This window comes from Anguilla anguilla, chromosome 1 (genome assembly GCF_013347855.1).
Source record: "Anguilla anguilla isolate fAngAng1 chromosome 1, fAngAng1.pri, whole genome shotgun sequence".
Classification (NCBI taxonomy): domain Eukaryota; kingdom Metazoa; phylum Chordata; class Actinopteri; order Anguilliformes; family Anguillidae; genus Anguilla; species Anguilla anguilla.
Window position 1 is genome coordinate 77,561,503 of NC_049201.1, and position 21,976 is coordinate 77,583,478.

General features: G+C 47.8%; 2 protein-coding genes across 2 annotated transcripts in view; one reads left to right on the plus strand and one right to left on the minus strand.

Moving 5' to 3' along the window:
- Nucleotides 1-37: 37 nt before the first annotated feature.
- rhd (Rh blood group, D antigen) lies at nucleotides 38-7,005 on the minus strand. The gene is made up of 10 exons (XM_035392579.1): nucleotides 6,773-7,005; nucleotides 5,194-5,380; nucleotides 4,398-4,548; nucleotides 3,917-4,064; nucleotides 3,206-3,378; nucleotides 2,693-2,830; nucleotides 1,915-2,042; nucleotides 1,297-1,376; nucleotides 832-905; nucleotides 38-325 (listed from the first exon to the last, which is right to left on the minus strand). Exons 1-10 carry the CDS (start codon nucleotides 6,924-6,926, stop codon nucleotides 299-301), a joined length of 1,260 nt encoding a protein of 419 aa, XP_035248470.1. The 5' UTR covers nucleotides 6,927-7,005; the 3' UTR covers nucleotides 38-298.
- A 2,420-nt stretch (nucleotides 7,006-9,425) lies between these two features.
- Nucleotides 9,426-21,976, plus strand: part of maco1b (macoilin 1b) — a 25,392-nt gene continuing 12,841 nt past the window's right edge. The window contains 3 exon segments of the mRNA XM_035392568.1: nucleotides 9,426-9,698; nucleotides 18,681-18,822; nucleotides 20,266-20,392. Coding sequence (XP_035248459.1) covers nucleotides 9,619-9,698; nucleotides 18,681-18,822; nucleotides 20,266-20,392 — 349 coding nt within the window. The 5' untranslated portion in view covers nucleotides 9,426-9,618.

Consider the following 21,976-nt stretch of genomic DNA (forward strand, 5'->3'; position numbering starts at 1 on the left):
TTAAGTAATACTTTTTTTGAACAGAATTAGATTGAAAAACATTTAAAATAGATTTATTTCAAAATATGAATTCAACACAGAAACAACACAGATTTTTTTCTAATTGTTTGTTGCTTAAGCTATTAAACAGGCAGAGTTTCAGCTAACAACTCCCCCCCCCCCCCCCCCCCAAAACAAAATAATAAAACCTTTACACAAAATGAAAGATTTAAAGAGTCTCGTCTTTTAAAAGTCGAGATGGACAGTGTGCACCGCATAGTTTGTGTACTGCTGATGGTCTCCTCAAGAGGCCTTGACATTATTTCCGCTCTGCAAGGTGTGGGAACTGAAAAACAAAAAAATATTATAAGAAGATTATAATGTTGGATAACATTCCTGGACACTGTGTACGGTATATAAATACACACACAATGCTTCGCTGTATGTTCGCTTGACGGTGTAGTGGAATGGCTCGTGATCTTGGCTTGTAACTCAAAGGTCGTCACCAATTACACTGGCCAAATTACCCAATTTTCCCAATCAGCTGAGTACACCTAGACTGGTTTAACAGTAGATTAGACCACAAAAAGATGTTCCGTGTTGGAACACAGGATCTTAAGCTGTCATTACCAAACCTATCATCAATGTAGCTGTCATTAATGTAGCTAAAATATCAATTACTAAATGACCGGGCTAATTAAACTATTAAGAGGAGAAGTTCATTTGAAATCCAAGAACAGATATGGCCCTCCTCACCCACCTCTGGTCTAAAGGGAAATGGAATGCACTGTGGGACTATGGCAACTGTATCCTAGGATACCCAAGGCAAGAGACAAGAAGGATCCAGGTTACCTCCCAATACGCCTGGTCATCAAAGCACTTCCTGTCCTGGGGGGGCCGCCACAAATTCCACTTTATTAAGAAGCCTGGGGTTCGAAAACACAAATTACTATTAGTAAGGGTACTTCACTGTCTTTCTCTTCCAAAGGCTGCTCTCTCAAATGTGTACTGTTCTACAGAAGAGTTCTGTTCTGCGTGTTCTACTGAAGAGTTATCTTCTACAGAAGCATTCTGTTCTTCATGTTCTACAGAAGCATTCTGTTCTACATGTTGTACAGAAGTGTTCTGTTCTACATGTTCTACAGAATAGTTTTGTTCTACAGAAGCGTTCTGTTCTACAGAAGCGTTCTGTTCTACATGTTCTACAGAATAGTTTTTTTCTACAGAAGCGTTCTGTTCTACATGTTCTACAGAATAGTTTTGTTCTACAGAAGCGTTCTGTTCTCCATGTTCTGTTCACCTGTGCAGGTGTCTCACCTGTGAGAGCTCCCAGACCCAAACTCAGGCTCAGCGTGAGCAGTAGAGTGCACAGGTGGAACACGGTAAACTCCAGGATCCTGCAGCACAGACACGCGCGCGCACACACACGCACACACACGCACATACACATATGGACACACACACACACACGCACACACACGCACATACACATATGGACACACACACACACACGTGCTGCATTAAAAATATGAATGTCTGGCTGATACATGGCTGTACTTGATAAATGTGACACACAATAAGTTCAGTGATGGATGTACAGTAGCTGATCATGGTAATGCTATTCCAATGCCCTTATATGACTATAGTTTATTGTTTTATGTAACCCCGACATAACCTGTGCTCATGCTGGCCATGCAGTGAACATCTTTTAATCTCTAGTTGGTCTTTGTGAACTGTTGTCACAAAGACCTGGATACAAAACAACAGTGCACATTTCATCACGAAGACCATCTTTTTGAGTCAAGAATAGAAACCACCATGTCCTAACTGAATGTGTTTCCACTTTGTAAAAAAAATTATTCTGGAAGCTTCCTCTCCCAGTTCCCTTCTCCCCATGTGGAGCGTCTCTGTCCAGAGACAGCAGGCGCCACCTACTCTGTGATGTCGGACAAGCGGACCATCTGGATGAGGAAGTAGGCCGCCCATCCCAGAATTCCCGGCATACCGTGGACGCTTAGGACCCCGCAGGTATCGTGGAACTTGAATACCAACTGAAGGTGGGGCTGCACGGCAAGATAGAGGAGGGGGCGGGGGGGATTTTTGTGTGTGCAAGGAATCATGGGAAAAAAGACAACTGGGAACGACACACGGCAGCAGGTGAGAGGTCCTCTGATGTAAAAGCGAGGTCTGTTGAACATTATACCTCCACACAAACATAAATAACATACTCCTCAAAGAGATTTGTTTCTGTCATTATTTGAACACGTTTTAAATGTAATTTTAACTTATTTTATTGATTTGTCTTACTTCATGTTCATCTCTTTTTCTTTCTGTCCTTGTTGTAAAAGCCCTGCGGTAGTGTAAATAAAGGGCCCTCTCTCAATGCTTCTTTGAGGATTAAGTAAAGTGTGGGTAAAGTACAGAAGAAGCTTGCTAGTCTTTTAAAATCATTCAGGCTGTTCTGTTCCTTTGGTCTGCCTCCTTTGATTTAGCATTTTCACACAAAAGATAAACAAACCTGACCAAAAGCTGACAGAGGGAGAGGCTGTCCTGTTTTCCTGTTATAATGGCACTTCAAGTGTACTAACTTGAGCACAACTAGATTGAAACACACACACACACACGCTGTGAAATTCACCTCCCGGCTGATCTGTTGGGCTTTGTGCTTAGGCAGCAGCTGTAACAGCTGGTGCCATAGCAACGCTAACAGTACCTTAAGGTAACGGAAACCCAGGGTGGAGACGACGCCCGCCGACAGGCCGATCACCATGGCGACCCAAGGCACGTCAACGGCCGACACGGCGACGCCCACTGCCACGCCCCCGGCCAGCGATGCGTTCTGGATGTGGATCTATAGGAAAGGGGACCGTTTTTCCATTCAGCTGAAAATTTCAAATTTTGTACTGTACTGAGGCTCATTCTCCACCCCCCCACCCCATTCATGTGTGCTATGATTTGTCTACTTCAGAAATTAGGGCACATTCAAATTATTAATTTTTACCTCTGTGCATCCTTTCCTTGTGTCCTTTCCTCACTCCTTAGCTTAACCCAATGGAGGACGCAAGGAAAGGATGCGAAGACGGAGGACAGTTTTGAACCTGAAACTGGATGACGCTATTCAGACAGAAGTCATTAGTATAAGTCATCGCTCTCTGTATACCCCCTGCTCTCAAAGCCCCCGCCACCCTTCCAAATTCAGATCAGTTTTAAAAGGTGGGGTTCTGACCATGTTGATCTTCCCTCTTGGATGGGTTACCACGGAGACAAGAAAGGCGGCGACGGTGCTTGTGGCTAGGGACAGGTACGTGCTGGAGATAGCCTGCAGCTTGCTCTCCGGGTGGGCCCGGCTAATCAGCACAGAATTGAAGCTGGGCCAGAACATCCACAGGAACAGCGCCCCTAGAGACCAGCATGAGGAATGCATTGAATTAGAGTTTGAAGCGTATGTGTCAAACTCCAGTCCTGGAGGGCCGCAGTGTCTGCCGGCTAAGTCAGTGATGTTGGCTAAAGAATCCACACAAATTTTCTCAAGGCCTTAATTGCCAGCTGACTGAAAAACCTGCAGAACTTGTGACCTCCTGACTTCACTGGTTCAAAACATGCAAAAAAACAAAACATGAGATAATGTTGGATCCCACTGCAAGTCAAAAAAAAATGTCAGACCATTAACGTGATTGGGTTAAAAAATTTACAAAGAGCATACGTTGGCATGAAATCCAGAAATAGATGTGAAATAGGGTTCCCCCAGCCTTGTTATATATAAATACATGAATACTTACTAGCCTACTATCGAGCACACAGTTTGCATGCAAGTTGCATACAACCTGTGTTCTCAATAGTAGGCAAGTGTGCTAATTCGAAAGCGGCCTGATATCCTAAGACACTCTGTGATGTGTCGGCCCGGGACACCCCCCCCCGTCGGGCCCCGCCCGCTCACCCAGGGCAGCAAACAGGCCCGTCCTGCGGTCGGTGGTCTCCTTCTCGTGCCGGGGTCCCAGTCCGGACCTGTATAGGACCCACGACACCATCAGCCCAAAGCAGGCCCCAAAGACGTGGAGGAGCATGACGGCGTCTACGGGCTGCACCTGAGGGAACGACATCATCACCACCTGCAACTCCCAGGGCGACCCCGTTTCCGCACAGCGCCCAATCAAACCGGGGGAGGTTTACAGAATCAATTCGGCAAATCTGGGGACGGACCACGACCTACGCCAGGGGCTTTCCTAACCCTGGTCCTGGAGAGCCACAGGGTGTGCCCGTTCTTTTTTGTTTTCGCTATAAAATCAGAATCCGATTCAGACCAAAGAAACCACATCAGGTGAGTTGGCAATGTAAAACAACGGTTTTAATGTTTAAATTAAGTACAATGTAAGGGGCTTCACGGGGGTGCAGCAAGCACCCCACGAGTAAACACTCACCCTCAGAAAGGTCTGGAGGATCCATCGGTTAACCATGAACCCTGTAACCTCCAGCAGGGCCATGATCATCAAGTGGGCGGGGTTAGTCTTTCCCAGGACCGCCCCCATGGAGATCAGCGCAGAGGCAGCGCACAAATTGGCTGTGGCCAAGCTGACGGAGTGCAAGGGGGCGGGGATAAAAATGTCAAGGTTGACATCATTGTGCCACATCTTTGCCGTGTCCGAATCAGCGCACTTGTCTACTTTTGAGTATGCAAGTTGTATACAACTTGTATATGGCTTGTATACTCAATAGTAGGCAAGTACGCTGATTTGGATGCAGCCAATGAGAGACTGCTGAGAACTCAAGTTCAGTAGCTTTATTCACCAGGACAACACAAGCTTGTTTGCTTCATTTTATTGCAGTGATATAGTGGAAATCTCAACCAATGAGCAAACTCCTAACACTATGCAAATGAACAAATGACTTCCGCACCAAAAACAAGTTAATTCTCTCTTGTCTATTATATTACAAAAAATGACAACACACAATTGGCTAGCATCAGTTTGCTGGGATGACAGCATCCAATCATCACCCTGCGACCCCCGCTGGCCAATCATGCGATTGTGGTTTGCCTGTTGAGCTACACATTGAGAGCTACACACTTTTTTTCACTGCCTGGGAGAAAAGCCTTTTTGAAAGGAGACAAGATATTTTAAAATTCCAGTTAAATTCCATTCCAATTTAAAAAAAGGCTGCCAAGAAGGTGTCACATGGAACTTTAAAAGGGCACAGTTTTGGGCTCAGTCTTGTCACCTGTTCATCCCGATGTGGATCTTTCCCTGGCGGAACGCGAACAGGAAGCCGTCGACCAGGACGGCCCACTGGACGGCCAGCGAGGTCACCAGCAGGGTGAACGCGGTGCCGCTGAAACTGTACCGGACCAGGAACGAGGCCAGGAACCCGAAACCCAGGAGCACCATCGCGTTCACATCCTGGAACGCTGTGGAGAGAGGAGGGAAGAGTTTGTTTAATAGAGGAGGAAAACCGGGAACACCATCACATTCACATCCTGGAACGCCATCAAGAAAGGAGGGAAGAGTTTGTTTACTGGAGGAGGAAAACCAGGAACATCATCACATTCACATCCTGGAACGCTGTGGAGAGAGGAGGGAAGAGATCGTTTACTGGAGGAGGAAAACCAGGAACACCATCACATTCACATCCTGGAACGCTGTGGAGAGAGGAGGGAAGAGTTTGTTTAATAGAGGAGGAAAACCAGGAACACCATCACATTCACATCCTGGAACGCTGTCAAGAGAGGATGGAAGAGATCATTTACTGGAGGAGGAAAACCAGGAACACCATCACATTCACATCCTGGAACGCTGTGGAGAGAGGAGGGAAAAGAAGAAAAATTTAAAAAAACATAGCTAGTGGTAATGAAATTGCTAGGTTCAGCACGGCAGATTCACAAAGTAGCAAGGCCTATATTACATTTATCGAATGAATGACTTTTTATTAGACTTTCTTGCTGGGCTACCTGCATGGTGCAAAATACATTCCCCTCAAACTTAAAATGTCCCCCGACCTAGTTTCAGGGTTGTTCCTCTCCTGTCCGATGGGCTAATGCTCCAGGACAGTATTGCAGTTTTGTGGTTCTTCACCGGGATTGGCATTTCACAAAGCAGGATTACTGCGTTAGCTCGATAGCTACACTGAGTAAAACCCAGAACGGCTCTTTTTTACTTCAGTCCACGTTCCAGATTTGGGAGGGCTCCGGGTTTTACTCGGTGCTGCTGTCCCGTTGACTCCGTAATCCCTGCTTCAAGAAACGAGGCCTAGGGGCTCTGGGTTGGCCCTTATCCTCCCTGCCCCAGATCAACGCAAAACCCACGTTTTGGGGTGAGTGCTGGAGGAGTGTCCGTTATCTACCGGCAACAGGCGCGGTCGGGCGGCTCCTCCCGATTTCAAAACGCACCGCCAGCAAGCCGGTGGGACTGTCAGCGACGCCAAGAAGCGGATACCAAATAAACCAATGAAGCCATGCACATGGAGAGGGGGGGGGGGACTGCGTTGCAGTTTGTTTTTGCGTACGCTCAAATGTCTAGCAGCTCACTGAGGTCCAGCACATCCATGGGTGCCGTAACTCACTGGTGATGGTGGTTGAGGCAAGTTTGTTCTCCTCCACTTACTTGCATTATCAAAACTCTAAATTTTGGTCACAAACGAAAAAAAGGCAGGGAGATAAAGTTTTTTTTTCTTTTTGACGGACTTTTTGTAGGGGCCCCCTGTAAACCGAACATGCAGGGCAATAGCAGTTTTCTTCCCAAACAATGAAACGCAGGTAATAAATCGTTAAATTAGCGCGGGCCTTCTCCGATCGGTAACTTACCAGCGTAGACGTCTGTGAGGGGAACTGTTCTGATAACTGCAGGGTCCTCATATTCAACGAAGAAGGCGAACAGCGAAATGAAGGTCGTCTCCAAGAGCAAGGTCATCGGGGGCAGGTATCCGCGGAGGCTGGGGGCGTATTTCGGAGCCATCATTTATTCTGGGGGCGCATTTCGTTTAACGCAGAGTCGGCTTCAACCACCTGTCCGTCTCCGACTGTGACGGCACGAGCGCCCAACGTCCCTTTTTAACGGAGTACCACGAAAAGGGGCGGAGTAACACTGAACCAGCTCAGCTCAGCCTTTATCTTTTGGGACACAACTTTGCCTTTTCTTGGCTTAAAATATCCTTACATGCTGAAAGGTCCTCAACTCAAAGGTTGTCATACAAAAACATTATAATCAGAAAATAAGCAAAATACAATAATGGTTAAAATCAAATTATGAAAGTCAAAATGAAATTCTAAACCTGTGCTGGGTTCACCAATTAATAGTAGGTGTATCACGGGTGTCCTTCTAGGGGGTGGACTAAATGATCAATTCTTTCCAATGGTCCGCCCCCCATTTCTCTGTTGCGATTTCACACCATCCTGGAAGAGATTTTGAACTCTCTTCCAGAGAGTGACCAGGTCCACATATGTATTTTGTTGACAAATAGGCAAGAAAACAACAAAGTTTAATGTCCTTATAGAGGATATTCCTGGAGATATGCCATCCTGTAGGTTTTCATTTCAACCCTAATTTGGCGCACCTGACTCTACTAATTAGCAGCTCGACAAGAGCCCTAGCTGTTGAATGCGGTGCGCTTGGTTTGGGTTGGAGTGAAAACCTACAGGACGGTAGATATCCAGGAACAAGGTTGGTTACCACTGCGTTGGAGCCTCTGAACCGACGGCTACATGGAGCCTGGCAAGGTTAAATGTCTGGGCTCTGGACGATTGCCACGATTAAAGTTAATAATAGTGATATTGTGATGTAATACTTTATGTCATCAACAGGGGGAATACTTCACCAGGAGCATGTAAAACTCATACTGAAAAGGAGGCGAACGAGTGGACCATTCATTATTGATTTTTTTTTTCGCTTAAGGTGTCATTTAAAATGCACATCCAGCAGTATTGAAACTTAGCGCAATGTAGCCTACCACTTCCATTGTGTTATGCATAAAAATATTCACAAGACGACCCAGTCAACCCCCTCTCTGGCAATGACAATGGAGAAAGGTGTTTCTGTGTGCAATCTACACTTAATCCCTGTGTGGAGGAATAACTTTAGGTATGTGCTTGCGTATTGCATGAAGTGAGATGAATGCACCTGGATTATGTATTCCTTATAGTTGATGGGTTAAGGGCATTTAGGGGAACAACTGTGTTTTGTAGTTGTTCCAATGACCTTCGTTATGCACTTATTGTACGTTGCTTTGGATAAAAGTGTCTGGCAAACAAATGAAATGAAATGTAATGTAATTTAAGGTATAAGCTTAAGGTGTAACTCTGTTACCTGTTCACCATGAATTGTTTTCACTTCAGTGTGTTACTTGACATTTTATTTTAGACTTTGCTGACAAAGATAGAGCTTTAGAATAAAATATTTTGTCACATTATTTCACTACCTCATGTTGCGTGATGTAAATAACACATAATTGCTGCGTTTTACTTAGCTGTATGAAAACAGCCACTCAGATACCAATGTGCAACAAAAGCAAAAGTAACGAATGAATTATTTGAACCTAGAACACACTGACACATAATGGTGGTCACTGATCACTAATTAAATTAAATTAGATTAAATTGGCTGTTGTGTGGAATAGTCTTTTGGTGATTACATTTCAAGATATTATGGACATAATATTTGTCAGAATATGCTGATGCGGCTTTGTTCTTCCATAATTTTAATTCTAATATTTTTTAATACAAGGCGCGTGCAACCTGTATGGTCTGCGCATATATATTCTATCAAAAAATTTGACTAGGGTAGCTTAATATACGTGATTATACGAATCGGCAAGGGACAATCATAGCTTGCCAAACATCCATGTTTTCGTTGTCTGCGCCAGAGACTGTCAGAGCTCACTATCTCTTTCACATCTATATTCCAGTACAGTGTGCAAATGTAGTCAGCACCAGCTCTTCTCAGTCCTCCAATTAAATGGTAGTTTGTGATGCCATCCCCTGTCGCGCCAACATAAAATGCACAACTTTACGCCAATTCTATTTTATTACTGGGTGATCGATTGCGGACTGCATGTCACATATACTATTGTTTGAGCACATTTATGGTAACAAGGTTGTCTGCCCCTGTCCATTCAGAAACGCAGGGAGTCGTCATTGTGCACGGTTCTGATCCGTCAACGCAAATAGCGTAGGCCTACGTACCATACAGCCGAGGGCAGGTCCTCCACGGTGGACATGGGCCAACCAGAAACGAGTGATTCGTCAGCGCAGGCGATTATTGGTCTGACAAGGCATTGTTGTTGAAACCGTTGGCGGCCCGCCCCCTTACATTTCTTTGAGAGAGTTGCATAAGTGACTGCGGATTAGCTAATATGACTGGTCCGTTGTAGGAGCGATCTAAATGCGTTATGCTTCTGAAGGACGTGATTGGATGGCGCGAAAGCCACTCAACATCACCTGCGCAAAAACAGCGCGCGGCTCATCGAGCTTGCGCTGAAAGAAAAGAGGAGGGTCTACTTGGAAGTCTTTATTTATTTCTTTGTTTCCAGTGGGAAAAAATTATAACGGCGATAAATATCTGTCGTGTTTTTTTACGTAATTATTTTTGTCCGATAAAGAAAAAAGCTGGAAATTATTACCAGAGGAAATAGAAAGCCTAAGCGAACGGGAGGAGGATGAAGCGGCGCAATGCGGACTGCAGCAAACTCCGGCGGCCGTTAAAACGGAACCGAATCACCGAGGGTATATACGGCAGGTACGCAGACAGCTGTGGGTTCACATGATTATAATGGATACCCCAGAGATTTCTCCCTGAGGAAACGGCGCTGTCAGGTGTCTCCGCCTGGTGCACGCGTCCCAGCTGGACGCGAACTGTCTCGGGCGAGAAAGAGCTTGCAGCGTCGGAATGCGCGTCCCGTGCTGCTGCTAGCAGTTAGCCAGCCCCTGATCGCCAAGTTGTTTAGCTTTGCCCAGCTCTGCTTGCTCTCTTTGTATTTTGATACCATTAGTTTGTGGCTGTTAGGCCGTAATCCGCAAACAGGGGCTCGCCTTAAATGCGTCAACATCGCTTGGAAGAATAAAGTAAAATCGAAAGGTATAAACAAGCAGGCACATTGCTTTGGGGGTGTGCAGCATGGTTTGCTTGTTTTGACAGCTTTGACTAACCAGTCAGTTTAGCGCGTAATTTAAGAGTATCTTTTCATTCAGTAATTCGTTTGTTAGAAGCTCTATTATCCGGAGCGACTTCAAAACCTACCTTGCAAAGAAAAAAAGGAAAGATAAAAAAAACTACTCCAACTTCATATCGGCCTGTCATGCTTATTAGTGGAAAGCTTTCCGCACCTGTACAGTAAACCTAGAAAGTGTAGGTAACTTTTAGTTTGCAATTGCCGGTTTTGAGGCGGCTGTGGTTGTCATCGTGTCATGTTTGCCTAGTTAGCTTGGGATAGCTAACACATTTGACCGGTGACAAGTGGCAACAACATGGAGATATTTACACCGTAAAACTCATGGACTGAGAGAGTAACGTGTTAACCGCTTGTTCTTTGCTATTTGTGATTGGTAGCTTTCCCAACGTGTTTTTCACTTCGACGGTGTTTTGGTAAACGTTAAATAATTATGCTTACACAATTATTAGCAACTCTGTATTAACATTTACAGTGTGCCCTCCCACATTATGGTAATTTATGGTAAATTGTGGTATATTATCGAGTTACATTTGTCAGTTTTGCTATATACTTTATGATTTGAGATCAAAAGATGAATATGAGACCAAAGTACAGACAATCAGCTTTTATTTCATGGTATTTATGGATTGTTTTGTGTTGAGTCCTCATATTTTCTGTTGTGCAAATGTAAGTTAATGAATGAACTTAAGAGTAAATCAAAGCAATAAAGTCTAATATTTGGTTGCACACTGCATAAAGTCTACAACCCACTGACATCACCCATCATTTGGTATTATTTTTTGGAAATGCCTTTCCAGGCCTTCACTGCAGCCACTTTCAGTTGATCGTTGCTTCGGAAGGTTTCTGTCTTCAGTCTCCTCTTCAGCAAGTGAAATGCGTGCTCTATTGGATTTAAATCAGGTGACTGTCTTGGCCAGTCTACGACTTTCCAATTTTTTCCCCCCATTGATAAATGCTTTGGTTGCGTCGGCAGTTGTGCTTGGGGTCATTGTCTTGCAGCAGGATGAAGCACCAGCTGACGAAGTTCGGCGGAATTTCTTCGTGCATAGCCATTTAAAATCGGTCCGTTCTCTTCGAAATTCATCCTACTGCTGCCATCCTCTGTTACATCATCGGTAAAGATGAGCGAGCCTGTTCCAGCAGCAGCTATACATGCCAAAGCCATGACGCTACCTCCTCCATACTTCACAGATGGGGTGGAATGCTTTGGATTATGGGCTGTTCTCTCCTTTGCCCCACGTGTTCCGCTTTCCATCACTTAAACAATATTTATTTTGGTCTCATCTTACCAAAAAACTCTCATGGACAGATGATGTCACTCTAGCAACTGACGCGTTGCACCTTCCTTCACTTTGAGTGACAGGTGAATAAAGTCCCAGTATAAAGTTGACTTGTAAAGTAACGTCAATGCAATGGTGTGCTTGTCATGGTCTTCAAAGTATGAGGTGATCAGAACCACTCTGAGCGTTTATTTGACAGAATAATCATTTGTGTTCGCCTGCTAATTATGTTGCTCTTGTATTTACAACATTTGAAGAATCCTGTTCGATTTATTCTCCACCATTATATTTCCATGGGTAACGCATACATTATTTAAAAAAAGAAAGAAAAATGTTGTTCTTGTGATAGCAAAACAGGTTCTCCCAGACTGTTGAGCCACCGCAATTAGCCGCCGTATGCCAAGAGTGAGTGAAATGTTGTCCCATCTGCAAACCAGGCAGGGGTGCCAGCCGAACTCGTTTCACCCCCTCAGTGTCTGTTCTGTCATCGTGTAATTCTGCCTGCGATCCTCTGTCTCTTTACGCCTGTTACACTTTCTGTCATCGTTTAATTCTGCCTGTGATCCTCTGTCTCTTTACGCCTGTTACACTTTCTGTCATTGTTTAATTCTGTCTGTGATCCTCTGTCTCTTTACACCTGTTACACTTTCTGTCATCGTTTAATTCTGTCTGTGATCCTCTGTCTCTTTACGCCTGTTACACTTTCTGTCAGCGTTTAATTCTGCCTGCGATCCTCTGTCTCTTTACACCTGTTACACTTTCTGTCATCGTTTAATTCTGTCTGTCATCCTCTGTCTCTTTGTGCCTGTTACTCTTTCTGTCATCGTTTAATTCTGTCTGTGACCCTCTGTCTCTTTGCACTTGTTATACTTTCTGTCATCGTTTAATTCTGTCTGTGATCGTCTGTCTCTGTGTGCCTGTTACGCTGTCTCTCAGCGTTTAATTCGGTCTGTCATCCTCTGTCTCTTTACGCCTGTTACACTTTCTGTCATCGTTTAATTCTGCCTGTCATCCTCTGTCTCTTTACACCTGTTACACTTTCTGTCATCGTTTAATTCTGTCTGTCATCCTCTGTCTCTTTGCGCTTGTTACACTTTCTGTCATTGTTTAATTTTGTCTGATCCTCTGTCTCTACACCTGCTACACTTTCTGTCGGCGGTTAATGCTGTTTGTGTGCGATCCCCCTTCTGCGGGTGGGGTTATCTGGAGGGGCCACCTGACCCTCCGTTTTTGGGGCCGGGCGCTGCACCCTGACGGGCTGCCCCCGGTACTGCGGGCCCCCCGAGGCAGCAGCTCGGTTCTGTGAGGCGGGTTTCTCGCGCCCCCCCGATTTCACCCCGTCATTTCTGACATCGTCACATCACTTGAATTGCGTGCACTTTTTCAATATTTTAGACGCTGACGGTTTGTTTGGAATGTTAATTCTGAAGTGGCAAGGAAACGGTTAATTTGCGGAGTCGATGCCGGTGGTTGACTCTTTGCTCGCTCGTTGCTCCCCTCCTCCTGCTGGCTGGGCTGACCTGCTGCAAAGAGCGGCTAGTGTGTGTGACTCAGGTCAGTGTGTGTGACTCAGGTCTGAGTCAGTGTGTGACTCAGGTCAGTGTGTGTGACTCAGGTCAGTGTGTGTGACTCAGGTCAGTGTGTGTGACTCAGGTCTGAGTCAGTGTGTGTGACTCAGGTCAGTGTGTGTAACTCAGGTCAGTGTGTGTGACTCAGGTCAGTGTGTGTAACTCAGGTCAGTGTGTGTAACTCAGGCCAGTGTGTAACTCAGGTCAGTGTGTAACTCAGGTCAGTGTGTGTGACTCAGGCCAGTTTGTGTGACTCAGGTCAGTGTGTGTGACTCAGGTCAGTGTGTGTGACTCAGGTCAGTGTGTGTGTAACTCAGGTCAGTGTGTGTGTAACTCAGGCCAGTGTGTGTAACTCAGGTCAGTGTGTGTGACTCAGGTCAGTGTGTGTGACTCAGGTCAGTGTGTGTGACTCAGGCCAGTTTGTGTAACTCAGGCCAGTGTGTGTGACTCAGGTCTGTGTGTAACTCAGGTCAGTGTGTAACTCAGGTCAGTGTGTAACTCAGGTCAGTGTGTGTGTAACTCAGGCCAGTGTGTGTAACTCAGGCCAGTTTGTGTGACTCAGGTCAGTGTGTGTGACTCAGGTCAGTGTGTGTCACTCAGGTCAGTGTGTGTGACTCAGGTCAGTGTGTGTGTAACTCAGGCCAGTGTGTGTGACTCAGGCCAGTGTGTGTGACTCAGGTCAGTGTGTGTGACTCAGGTCAGTGTGTGTGTGACTCAAGTCAGTGTGTGTGACTCAGGTCAGGGTGTGTGACTCACTGCTGCAGCAGAGCGCTCCCCACTCTTCAGCTGAGGGGGTCAGTGAGCCCGTTAGACTGCGCTGTATGACGTGTGATTTGCTTTGCTGTCGGTGTGAGGATGTCGGACGTTTGTTTCCGTTCTGCTTGATTGACAGTAGGAGGATGGAGGGGCACTGCTGTGAGTGGCCCTCCAGACAGGAGTGTCACTGTGATGTTGATGGAACAACCCCCCTCCCCCCGTCCATGTCCCTCAGTCATGCTCCAGTTCTGCCCCCCCCTCCCCATTTCCAGACAGCACCTGCTCATTCCCTACCATCTCTGCATCCGCCCACCCCCCCCCCCCCCCTCGTCCCACCGCGCCTCGTCCCCCTCGCTACGGCGACGGCGGCGTAGCTTAGCAGTTGGGGAACCGGCTCGTTAGCGCCCGAGGTTCGTTTCCCTGGGGATTACAGAATGAAACCTCACGCCCTCACTTACACACGCCCGCGTGCCAAGGTGACATTTATTTAGCCGTGTGTGACGCCCGCCATCCCCCCCCCCCCCCCCCCCCCCCCCCCCCCCGCGGGTCCTTATCAGCACAGGCTGCTCGCTTCACACAGGTTCTCTGGCCTGTGTGCCCTGGGGGAGACGCTGTGCTTAACACCAGGCCGGATAGTGGAGGACGGGCTCCCCCCCTCCATAGCCGGGTTCCTCTCCAGATTTCTTCCCATCAGGGAGTTTCAACTCGTCGCTATTTGAGGGTTTTCTCCCCACTGGGAGTTTTTTTTTTACCTTATGTGCTTTCTATTTAGGGGTTCAGGCCTGCTGTTTGCTCTGTTTGCTCTTTTTTGCTCTGTCTCTTGCCTTGCTACTCTGTAAAGTGTCTTTGTGACAGTACTGGGCTGTACGCCAGAAGGTGTTAGCGGTGTAGTTCTCCCTGGGTAAGCAGAGTCCGGGCCTAAATGATGCTGAATGCTAATCTTGCGGGTGCTTGACATTCAGACTTGATAATGTGTCAGGATCTTGTGATGACCGGCTGCTCTCCCCCACAAACTCCCAGCAGCCTCTGGGGCGCGTTCTGACCTCCATACACCCCTGTGAGGCAGCGAGCTCGCTGTGCAGCATGGCGCATTTATACATAAGCTTCTGATGACTGTGATGTCATTTTCGAGGTCATGTCATTTGACCTCTGTGGAGGCTCATGTGTTGAGCATGTCGAGAGAGGGAGAGGGAAAGGAAAGAGAGAGGGGGGAAAGAGAGCGTGAGAGAAACGGAGGGAGAGGGGGACAGAGATGGATGGAGATGGAAAGAGAGAGAGAGAGAGAGAGAGAGAAAGAGAGATGTCTGCTGTGTTGAGGCCGGCAGCTGGCCGGAGACCCAAACTGTCCCCTGGACTGACCCCCCTGTGGCTGATGGGGGGGGGGTGGGGCTGATCCTGGACCCCTTTATCCAGCACCCATCACCAGCTGCAGTACCGCGGCTTACGAATGGCAGGCAAGCCATCCCGCCAAGTTACGGCTTGGCTGGGCGGCATGCCCCATCCCATACCTATACAGCACCGCGAGTTTGGCACTTTTCAGGGTTCCCCACTGAAATAACCACAATGACCACACACTCTCTGACCTTATCAACATTAACTTCTGAACCTTCTGCCTTCTTGCGAACAGACACGTTTCACAAACCACTTCACACATGAATGACTTGACGACTGTGCTTTGTGTGAGACTGTGCCTGAGTAACTAGGCATTTTTGTATGTTGAACACGTGTTCTTGTTGAGATCTTGCTTACGGGTACGTGGAAATTATTTCATTACTTTCATTATTTGGTTTAATCAGAATATTTGGTTATTTATTTCAATATGCATATTTAAAATTTATATGACTATGATTGCTGTGTTTTTTTTTAAGAACGTTTAGTTTTATTTGAGTGTGAAATAATGAACTGGGATTTAATGCAGAAAAGTCTGCGGTGAAAGGGAATGACTTTGCATGGTCGTGTTTGTGACCTGCACGCTGGAGATGACTGCTCTCCTGACCGCCGTGGCCCGTCCCAGGGCTGGGCAGGGTACAGCCAGGTGTGTACCCGCCCCGCCTGAGCGCTCGCTGCGTTCAGCTGGGCCGGTGCAGCCTCCCCGGCCGCAGCTTTGCAAAGTCTGTGGCTGACTGGCGTGTGGAGTCAGCACAAACGGGTGGTTTCCCTGACGCTGGAAGGGCGTGTCGAGAAGATTCCGGAACACCACACTCCCCCAGCCCTGGTTTTTCAAAAGCCCATTATGACATCGGTCATTTTGTTTAAACCCTTTTGTGACATCATGTGTTTAACGCCATGTGTTTAACCCCCATTGTGACATCATGTGTTTAACGCCATGTTTAACCCCCATTGTGACATCATGTGTTTAACCCCCATTGTGACATCATGTGTTTAACTCCATGTGTTTAAACCCCGTTGTGACATCATGTGTTTAAACCCCATTGTGACATCATGTGTTTAAACCCCGTTGTGACATCATGTGGTTAAACCCCATTGTGACATCATGTGTTTAAACCCCGTTGTGACATCATGTGATTAAACCCCATTGTGACATCATGTGTTTAAACCCCGTTGTGACATCATGTGATTAACCCCCCTTGTGTTTCATGCTGCGTTCCACACAAAGTCGGATGTGGGAAGTTCCGACCTGGTTTTTCCAACTTCCGACCGCAGAGTGTTCCGGTGTCTAGAGCTCGGAAAGATGACGTTTAAGCAAAAAAAACAAAAAAATAAAACCAGTAGACCGAATCGGAAAACTGACGCTTGTCAGTGATTAACTGTGTGATTACACACCTGTCTCTGCAAGCACGACACGTTTTATTGTCATGCCATGGAGGAGATTTGACTCCACGGTGTGTTTTAATGGCTTAAGATAGCCTCGAGGCGATTGTTTACCGTTCACGGTGTAGCTCGCCCTGCGCGCCGCCACGTTCGCGTGATGTCATGTGACCTTCCCTCTGAGGTCGGGGTTGTTGAGTTTCTGAGGGGGAGCGCATTGTCCGAGACCCCCGGCCGGTGGACATGGAACGCTTGCTACGAGTGTGCCAGCAGGGGCTTGTGTGCGTCTCTGTTTCGCTGCTGCGAAGCCTTCTCCGTTTGCAATGAGATCTTTGCCGCCTCGCGTTGTCGTTATTGTTTATTATTTCCTGTCGTTGCGCCGTGAGTGCGGTCCTCCCGTCGTTGTCACGGCGCACGGTCAGGGGGCGTGGTTAAGTTTTAAAAACGCGACCGGTCTGTTCACTGCGCCTGTGAAAGATCAGCCGGGTTAGCCCACCTGCCCGTTTGGGTCTTCCAGCTTCACTAGGATCCCTCTCATCTGCTGTTTGCATTACACGCCCCATTCATTGCTCCTAGTGCTGCCATCTTTAAAAAGAACAGTGCAAAATATTCATAGAAAAGCCTTTATTAATGCATGGGGAACTGTTAATATTAGGAATTGATGTGTTACATTAACATAGGAAGCTGTGCATTAGTGCGTGGTGTGTATCGCTGACTGGTTTGAGAGGTTGGTAATCCTGCTGTGTTTTCTGAAGGAGAGAGCCGGAGAGGGGAGACCTGGCAGTGGTGGGGTGGCAGGGGGGTGGTGGGGGGGGGGGGCATCTTGGCAAAGGCAGAATAAATGCCTCTCAAACGTATCTTCTTACTGCCAACGCTAAGCAGCTTAGCCCAAAAGAAGACACAGGACGTTTTCCACTGATCTCCTGCAGCAGCACCAGGGTTTAAAACGATGCGCTCGGCACGCGGGCTTTTACGCCTGGTGCCCGCCTGCGTCCGGAGCGGCGTGCTCCTCAGTGTCCCGTCTCAGACGGTGTGGAGACTGGTGCCTTTTTGCCTTTTTGCTTTTTTTTACCCTGTAGTTTGTTTCTCCTTTGTCTACGTCAGGTGCAAACTTTGGCCCAGTATTTAGATGATGCACGGCCCAGCTGAACTTGCATAAAGACCTCCCCGCTGTAATGCTGTGGGGGGGGGGGGACTGGAGGGGGGGGTGGGGGGTGGGGTACAGGGGGGGTCCCAGGAAGCTGGGGAAGAAGGTCATTACATGATATCCATTGGCGTGAATGATGGAGAATGAAGCTTCCTGTGAGTGTTCATTTGACATTTAAGAGCTCAGTGTGCATTATGGGTCTTTGTGTGTTAATGTGATGTGCCTTCTTCCTGATGTTAACTGTTCACTGCACATTTATACAGGTCTTTGTGTGTTAATGTGATGTGCTTTCTTCCTGATGTTAACTGTTCACTGCACATTTATACAGGTCTTTGTTTGTGTGTTAATGTGATGTGCCTTCTTCCTGATGTTAACGGTTCACTGCGCATTTATACAGGTCTTTGTTTGTGTTTTAATGTGATGTATCCTGTATCATTTCCCAGTGTTAACAGTCCTCTGTGCATTAACACAGAGCTGTGTGTAGATGAGATGCTAATTGAGTGTAATGTGTTGTCGGTGAGCTGAACTGAACCAGAGCAGGTCAATAAGTACCCCAGTTTGTTTGAGGGGATGTTCAGCAGTGAACCAGAGTCTGTGACTGTGCCTGTCTGTGTGTGTGTATGTGTGTGTCTGTCTGTCTGCATGTGTGTGTGTGTTTGTGTGTGACTGTGTTAGTGTGTGTCTGTAGGTGTGTGTGTCAGCATCTGTGTGTGTGTGGGCACAGTTTTGAGTAGCTTATGAAGGTGCTGCCCGTTATATCCCTGAGTAAGTGCTCTGATGTTCTTGTGTAAACAGACAGGTGCATCAAGTTAACAGTCAATGTGAAAACTCTGACATGTATATATGGACGTTGACATTGAGCAGTTACGCGGTCTGAGGCTTCCGTGACATTTAAAAATAAATGTGGGGCATTCGGGGCACGTGTAAGTGTGGTCTGAACTGGAGTTTAAAATGTGTGTGTGTGTGTGTGTGTGTGTGTGTGTGTGTGTGTGTGTGTGCGTGTGTGTGTGTCTCTCTCTTTCTCTGCAGTACGTTCCTGTATCTGAAGTTCCTGGTGGTGTGGGCGCTGGTGCTGCTGGCGGACTTTGTGCTGGAGTTCAGGTTCGAGTACCTCTGGCCCCTCTGGCTCTTCATCCGGAGCGTGTACGACTCCTTCAGGTACCAGGGCCTGGTGAGTGTGTCCCGCCAAAGCAAAGAACCCCCCCCCCCCCCCCACAATGCCCACCTTCACAACGCCCGCCCCTCCACCACCACCCACCCCGTCGCCAACCGTGACAGCTGAGGGGCCTTGGGTACCTGTTTTAGGATATCAGGCTGGCCAGTATCACCAATATTCCCCCTTTTTTTTGGTTAACTTTTTACAGATTTTTCACAATAAGGCGTGCACAAACACACAATTACCTCAGCAGTATTTAGAACAGAAAATAATTGTGGGGGGGGGGAGACGGAGCTGCGTGCTTCACCCCCCAAGCCGCGCGGTTGTTGTGTTGGAGGAGCGCACCATGTCCACAGCTGGTGTAGGCAGGCTGCAGTACCCAAACCAACCACAGGAGGCACTGTTGTGCGATGGGCACTACCGAAGCCCTTCCTCCCTCCCTGATGGCATTACGGCCAATTGTGCCCCCCCCCCCAGCCAGGCTGGCACAGCCTCCCGCACACGTTTGGGTCCCATCTGTTTTTTTATTATTTTTTTTTCTTTGTCACGTGACTCACCAGTCAACAAGATGAATGTGTTCAGCGCTTAGTCACCTGACTGTGTAATGCGGTGATGTACCCCCTACGGCGGTGCCAAAAAGCAGCCACAACAACAGACCTCGTGCATTCACTTGATGTATTGAATTTTAATTAAGCCGCAAGATGGGGATGGATACTCGCCTTTTCCAAATGTGTATACCCAGAAATTAATGCAAAAATCATAAACAAATTTTGTCCTTTCTAAACGCGAGAGCTGGAGGCCTGGCCCGTATTTACATACCGTGCTGTAGGGGGCGCTGTAGGAATCCCCCCCCCCCCTTTGCTAGCTGACCAAAACCAGCTAACCAGCTACATGTGGAGACGTAGCCACTGTATGATGCAGAATATTTCTAATCCTAATTCTATGCGTTCTGATTCTCAGTGTTCCAGAACTCCGTTGCTTTCAGTCACCAGTAGCGATTGTGACATCAGCATCGGAACGTTCGGTCAAGAACATTCCAATCGCGTATTTTGTGACCTCACTCCTTAAAAGGTTGATAAGCCTGTAGCTTGCGTATCACCCACATGCAGGGGAAAGAGTGGCAAACGTGTCTGCAAAATGAAGAGGCAGCCACAGCTACAGTGCCCGGTACACAGTGAGCACGCAGCCAGGTGGACAAGTGTCATCCTAATGAGGTCATTCATGCGGTTATGAAACCTGCATCTGTTTTTGTGTGAACGGTTCAGATAAGTGATGCAGTTCAGATCACTCTGGCCAGATTTTTTTTTTCTTTTTGATGTGCAAATGTGTTGTTTTGCAAATCGATGTATTTAAGATTCAGGTAAAGCGTTGAAGTGTGTGTGGCTGGGGAGGCTTCTTTGACACAGATATGCGTTTTTGTTTTTTTTTCTCACCCCCCCCCCCCCCCCCCCCCCGCAGGCCTTTTCAGTATTTTTTGTTTGTGTAGCGTTTACGTCAGACATCATATGCCTTCTCTTCATCCCCGTCCAATGGCTGTTCTTCGCCGCCAGCACCTACGTTTGGGTCCAGTACGTGTGGCACACAGGTACGTCTCTCAGTTCGCCTGTGTGGAATGTAGGCGTCGCCTCTGAGATGCTTGCCGTGTCTGTGAGTAAGTACAGTACCAGTCCGCATGTGTTTCCAACTTTAGCGTGAGTCTCCAAGCGTAGCCTAGCACGTGTCTCCAACTTTAGCCTGCTTCTCCAAACCTAGCATGCCTGCAAGCCTAGCGTGAGTCTCCAAGTGTAGCCTAGCACGCGTCTCCAAGCCTAGCGTGCGTCTCCAAGCGTAGCCTAGCACGCGTCTCCAAGCTTAGCATGCGTCTCCAAGTGTAGCCTAGCATGTGTTTCCAACTTTAGCCTGCTTCTCCAAACCTAGCATGTGTCTGCAAGCCTAGCGTGAGTGTGTCTGCAAGCCTAGCGTGAGTCTGCAAGCCTAGCGTGAGTCTCCAAGCCTAGCGTGAGTCTGCGAGCCTAGCGTGAGTCTGCGAGCCTAGCGTGAGTCTGCGAGCCTAGCGTGAGTCTGCGAGCCTAGCGTGTGTCTCCAAGCCTAGCGTGAGTCTGCGAGCCTAGCGTGAGTCTGCGAGCCTAGCGTGAGTCTCCAAGCCTAGCGTGAGTCTCCAAGCCAGGCGTGAGTGTGTCTCCAAGCCTAGCGTGAGTCTCCAAGCCTAGCGTGAGTCTGCGAGCCTAGCGTGAGTCTGCAAGCCAGGCGTGAGTGTGTCTCCAAGCTTAGTGTGCGTCTCCAAGCTTAGCATGCGTCTCCAAGCGTAGCCTAGCGTGCGTCTTCATGCTCAGCATTATGAGCAGCCTAATGCAGTGTATTATATTAATGGATTATGTGCACTGAGAGGCTGGAGTTGGATGCATGAAAAGCCAAATTCCTCAAGACGAGGAGTGTGCTTGTGTATGTGTGCGCACGTGTGGGGGTGTGTGTGTGTATGTGTGCGCACGTGTGGGGGGGTGTGTGTGTGTATGTGTGCGCACGTGTGGGGGTGTGTGTGTGTGTGTGTATGTGTGCGCACGTGTGGGGGGGTGTGTGTGTGTATGTGTGCGCACGTGTGGGGGGGTGTGTGTGTGTATGTGTGCGCACGTGTGGGGGTGTGTGTGTGTGTATGTGTGCGCACGTGTCGGGGTGTGTGTGTGTATGTGTGCGCACGTGTGGGAGTGTGTGTGTGTGTATGTGTGCGCACGTGTGGGGGTGTGTGTGTGTGTATGTGTGCGTGCGTGTGGGGGTGTGTGTGTGTGTATGTGCGCACGTGTGGGGGTGTGTGTGCGTATGTGTGCGTGCGTGTGCATGTGTTTGTGTGTGTATGTGTGCGTATGTGTGTGTGCGTGTGTATGTGTGCGCACGTGTGGGGGGGGTGTGTGTGTGTGTATGTGTGCGTATGTGTGTGTTTGCACCTGTTTGTGTGTGTGTGTGCATATGTGTGTGGGTGTGTGTGTGCGTGCGTGTGCATGTGTTTGTGTGTGTGCGTGTGCATGTGTTTGTGTGTGTATGTGTGCGTGCATGTGCGTGTGTGTGCGTTTGTCTGTGTTTGTGTGTGTGTGCGTGTGTGTGCGTTTGTCTGTGTTTGTGTGTATGTGTGCGTGTGTGTGCGTGTGTGTGTTCACAGCATTGGGCAATGCGCTCT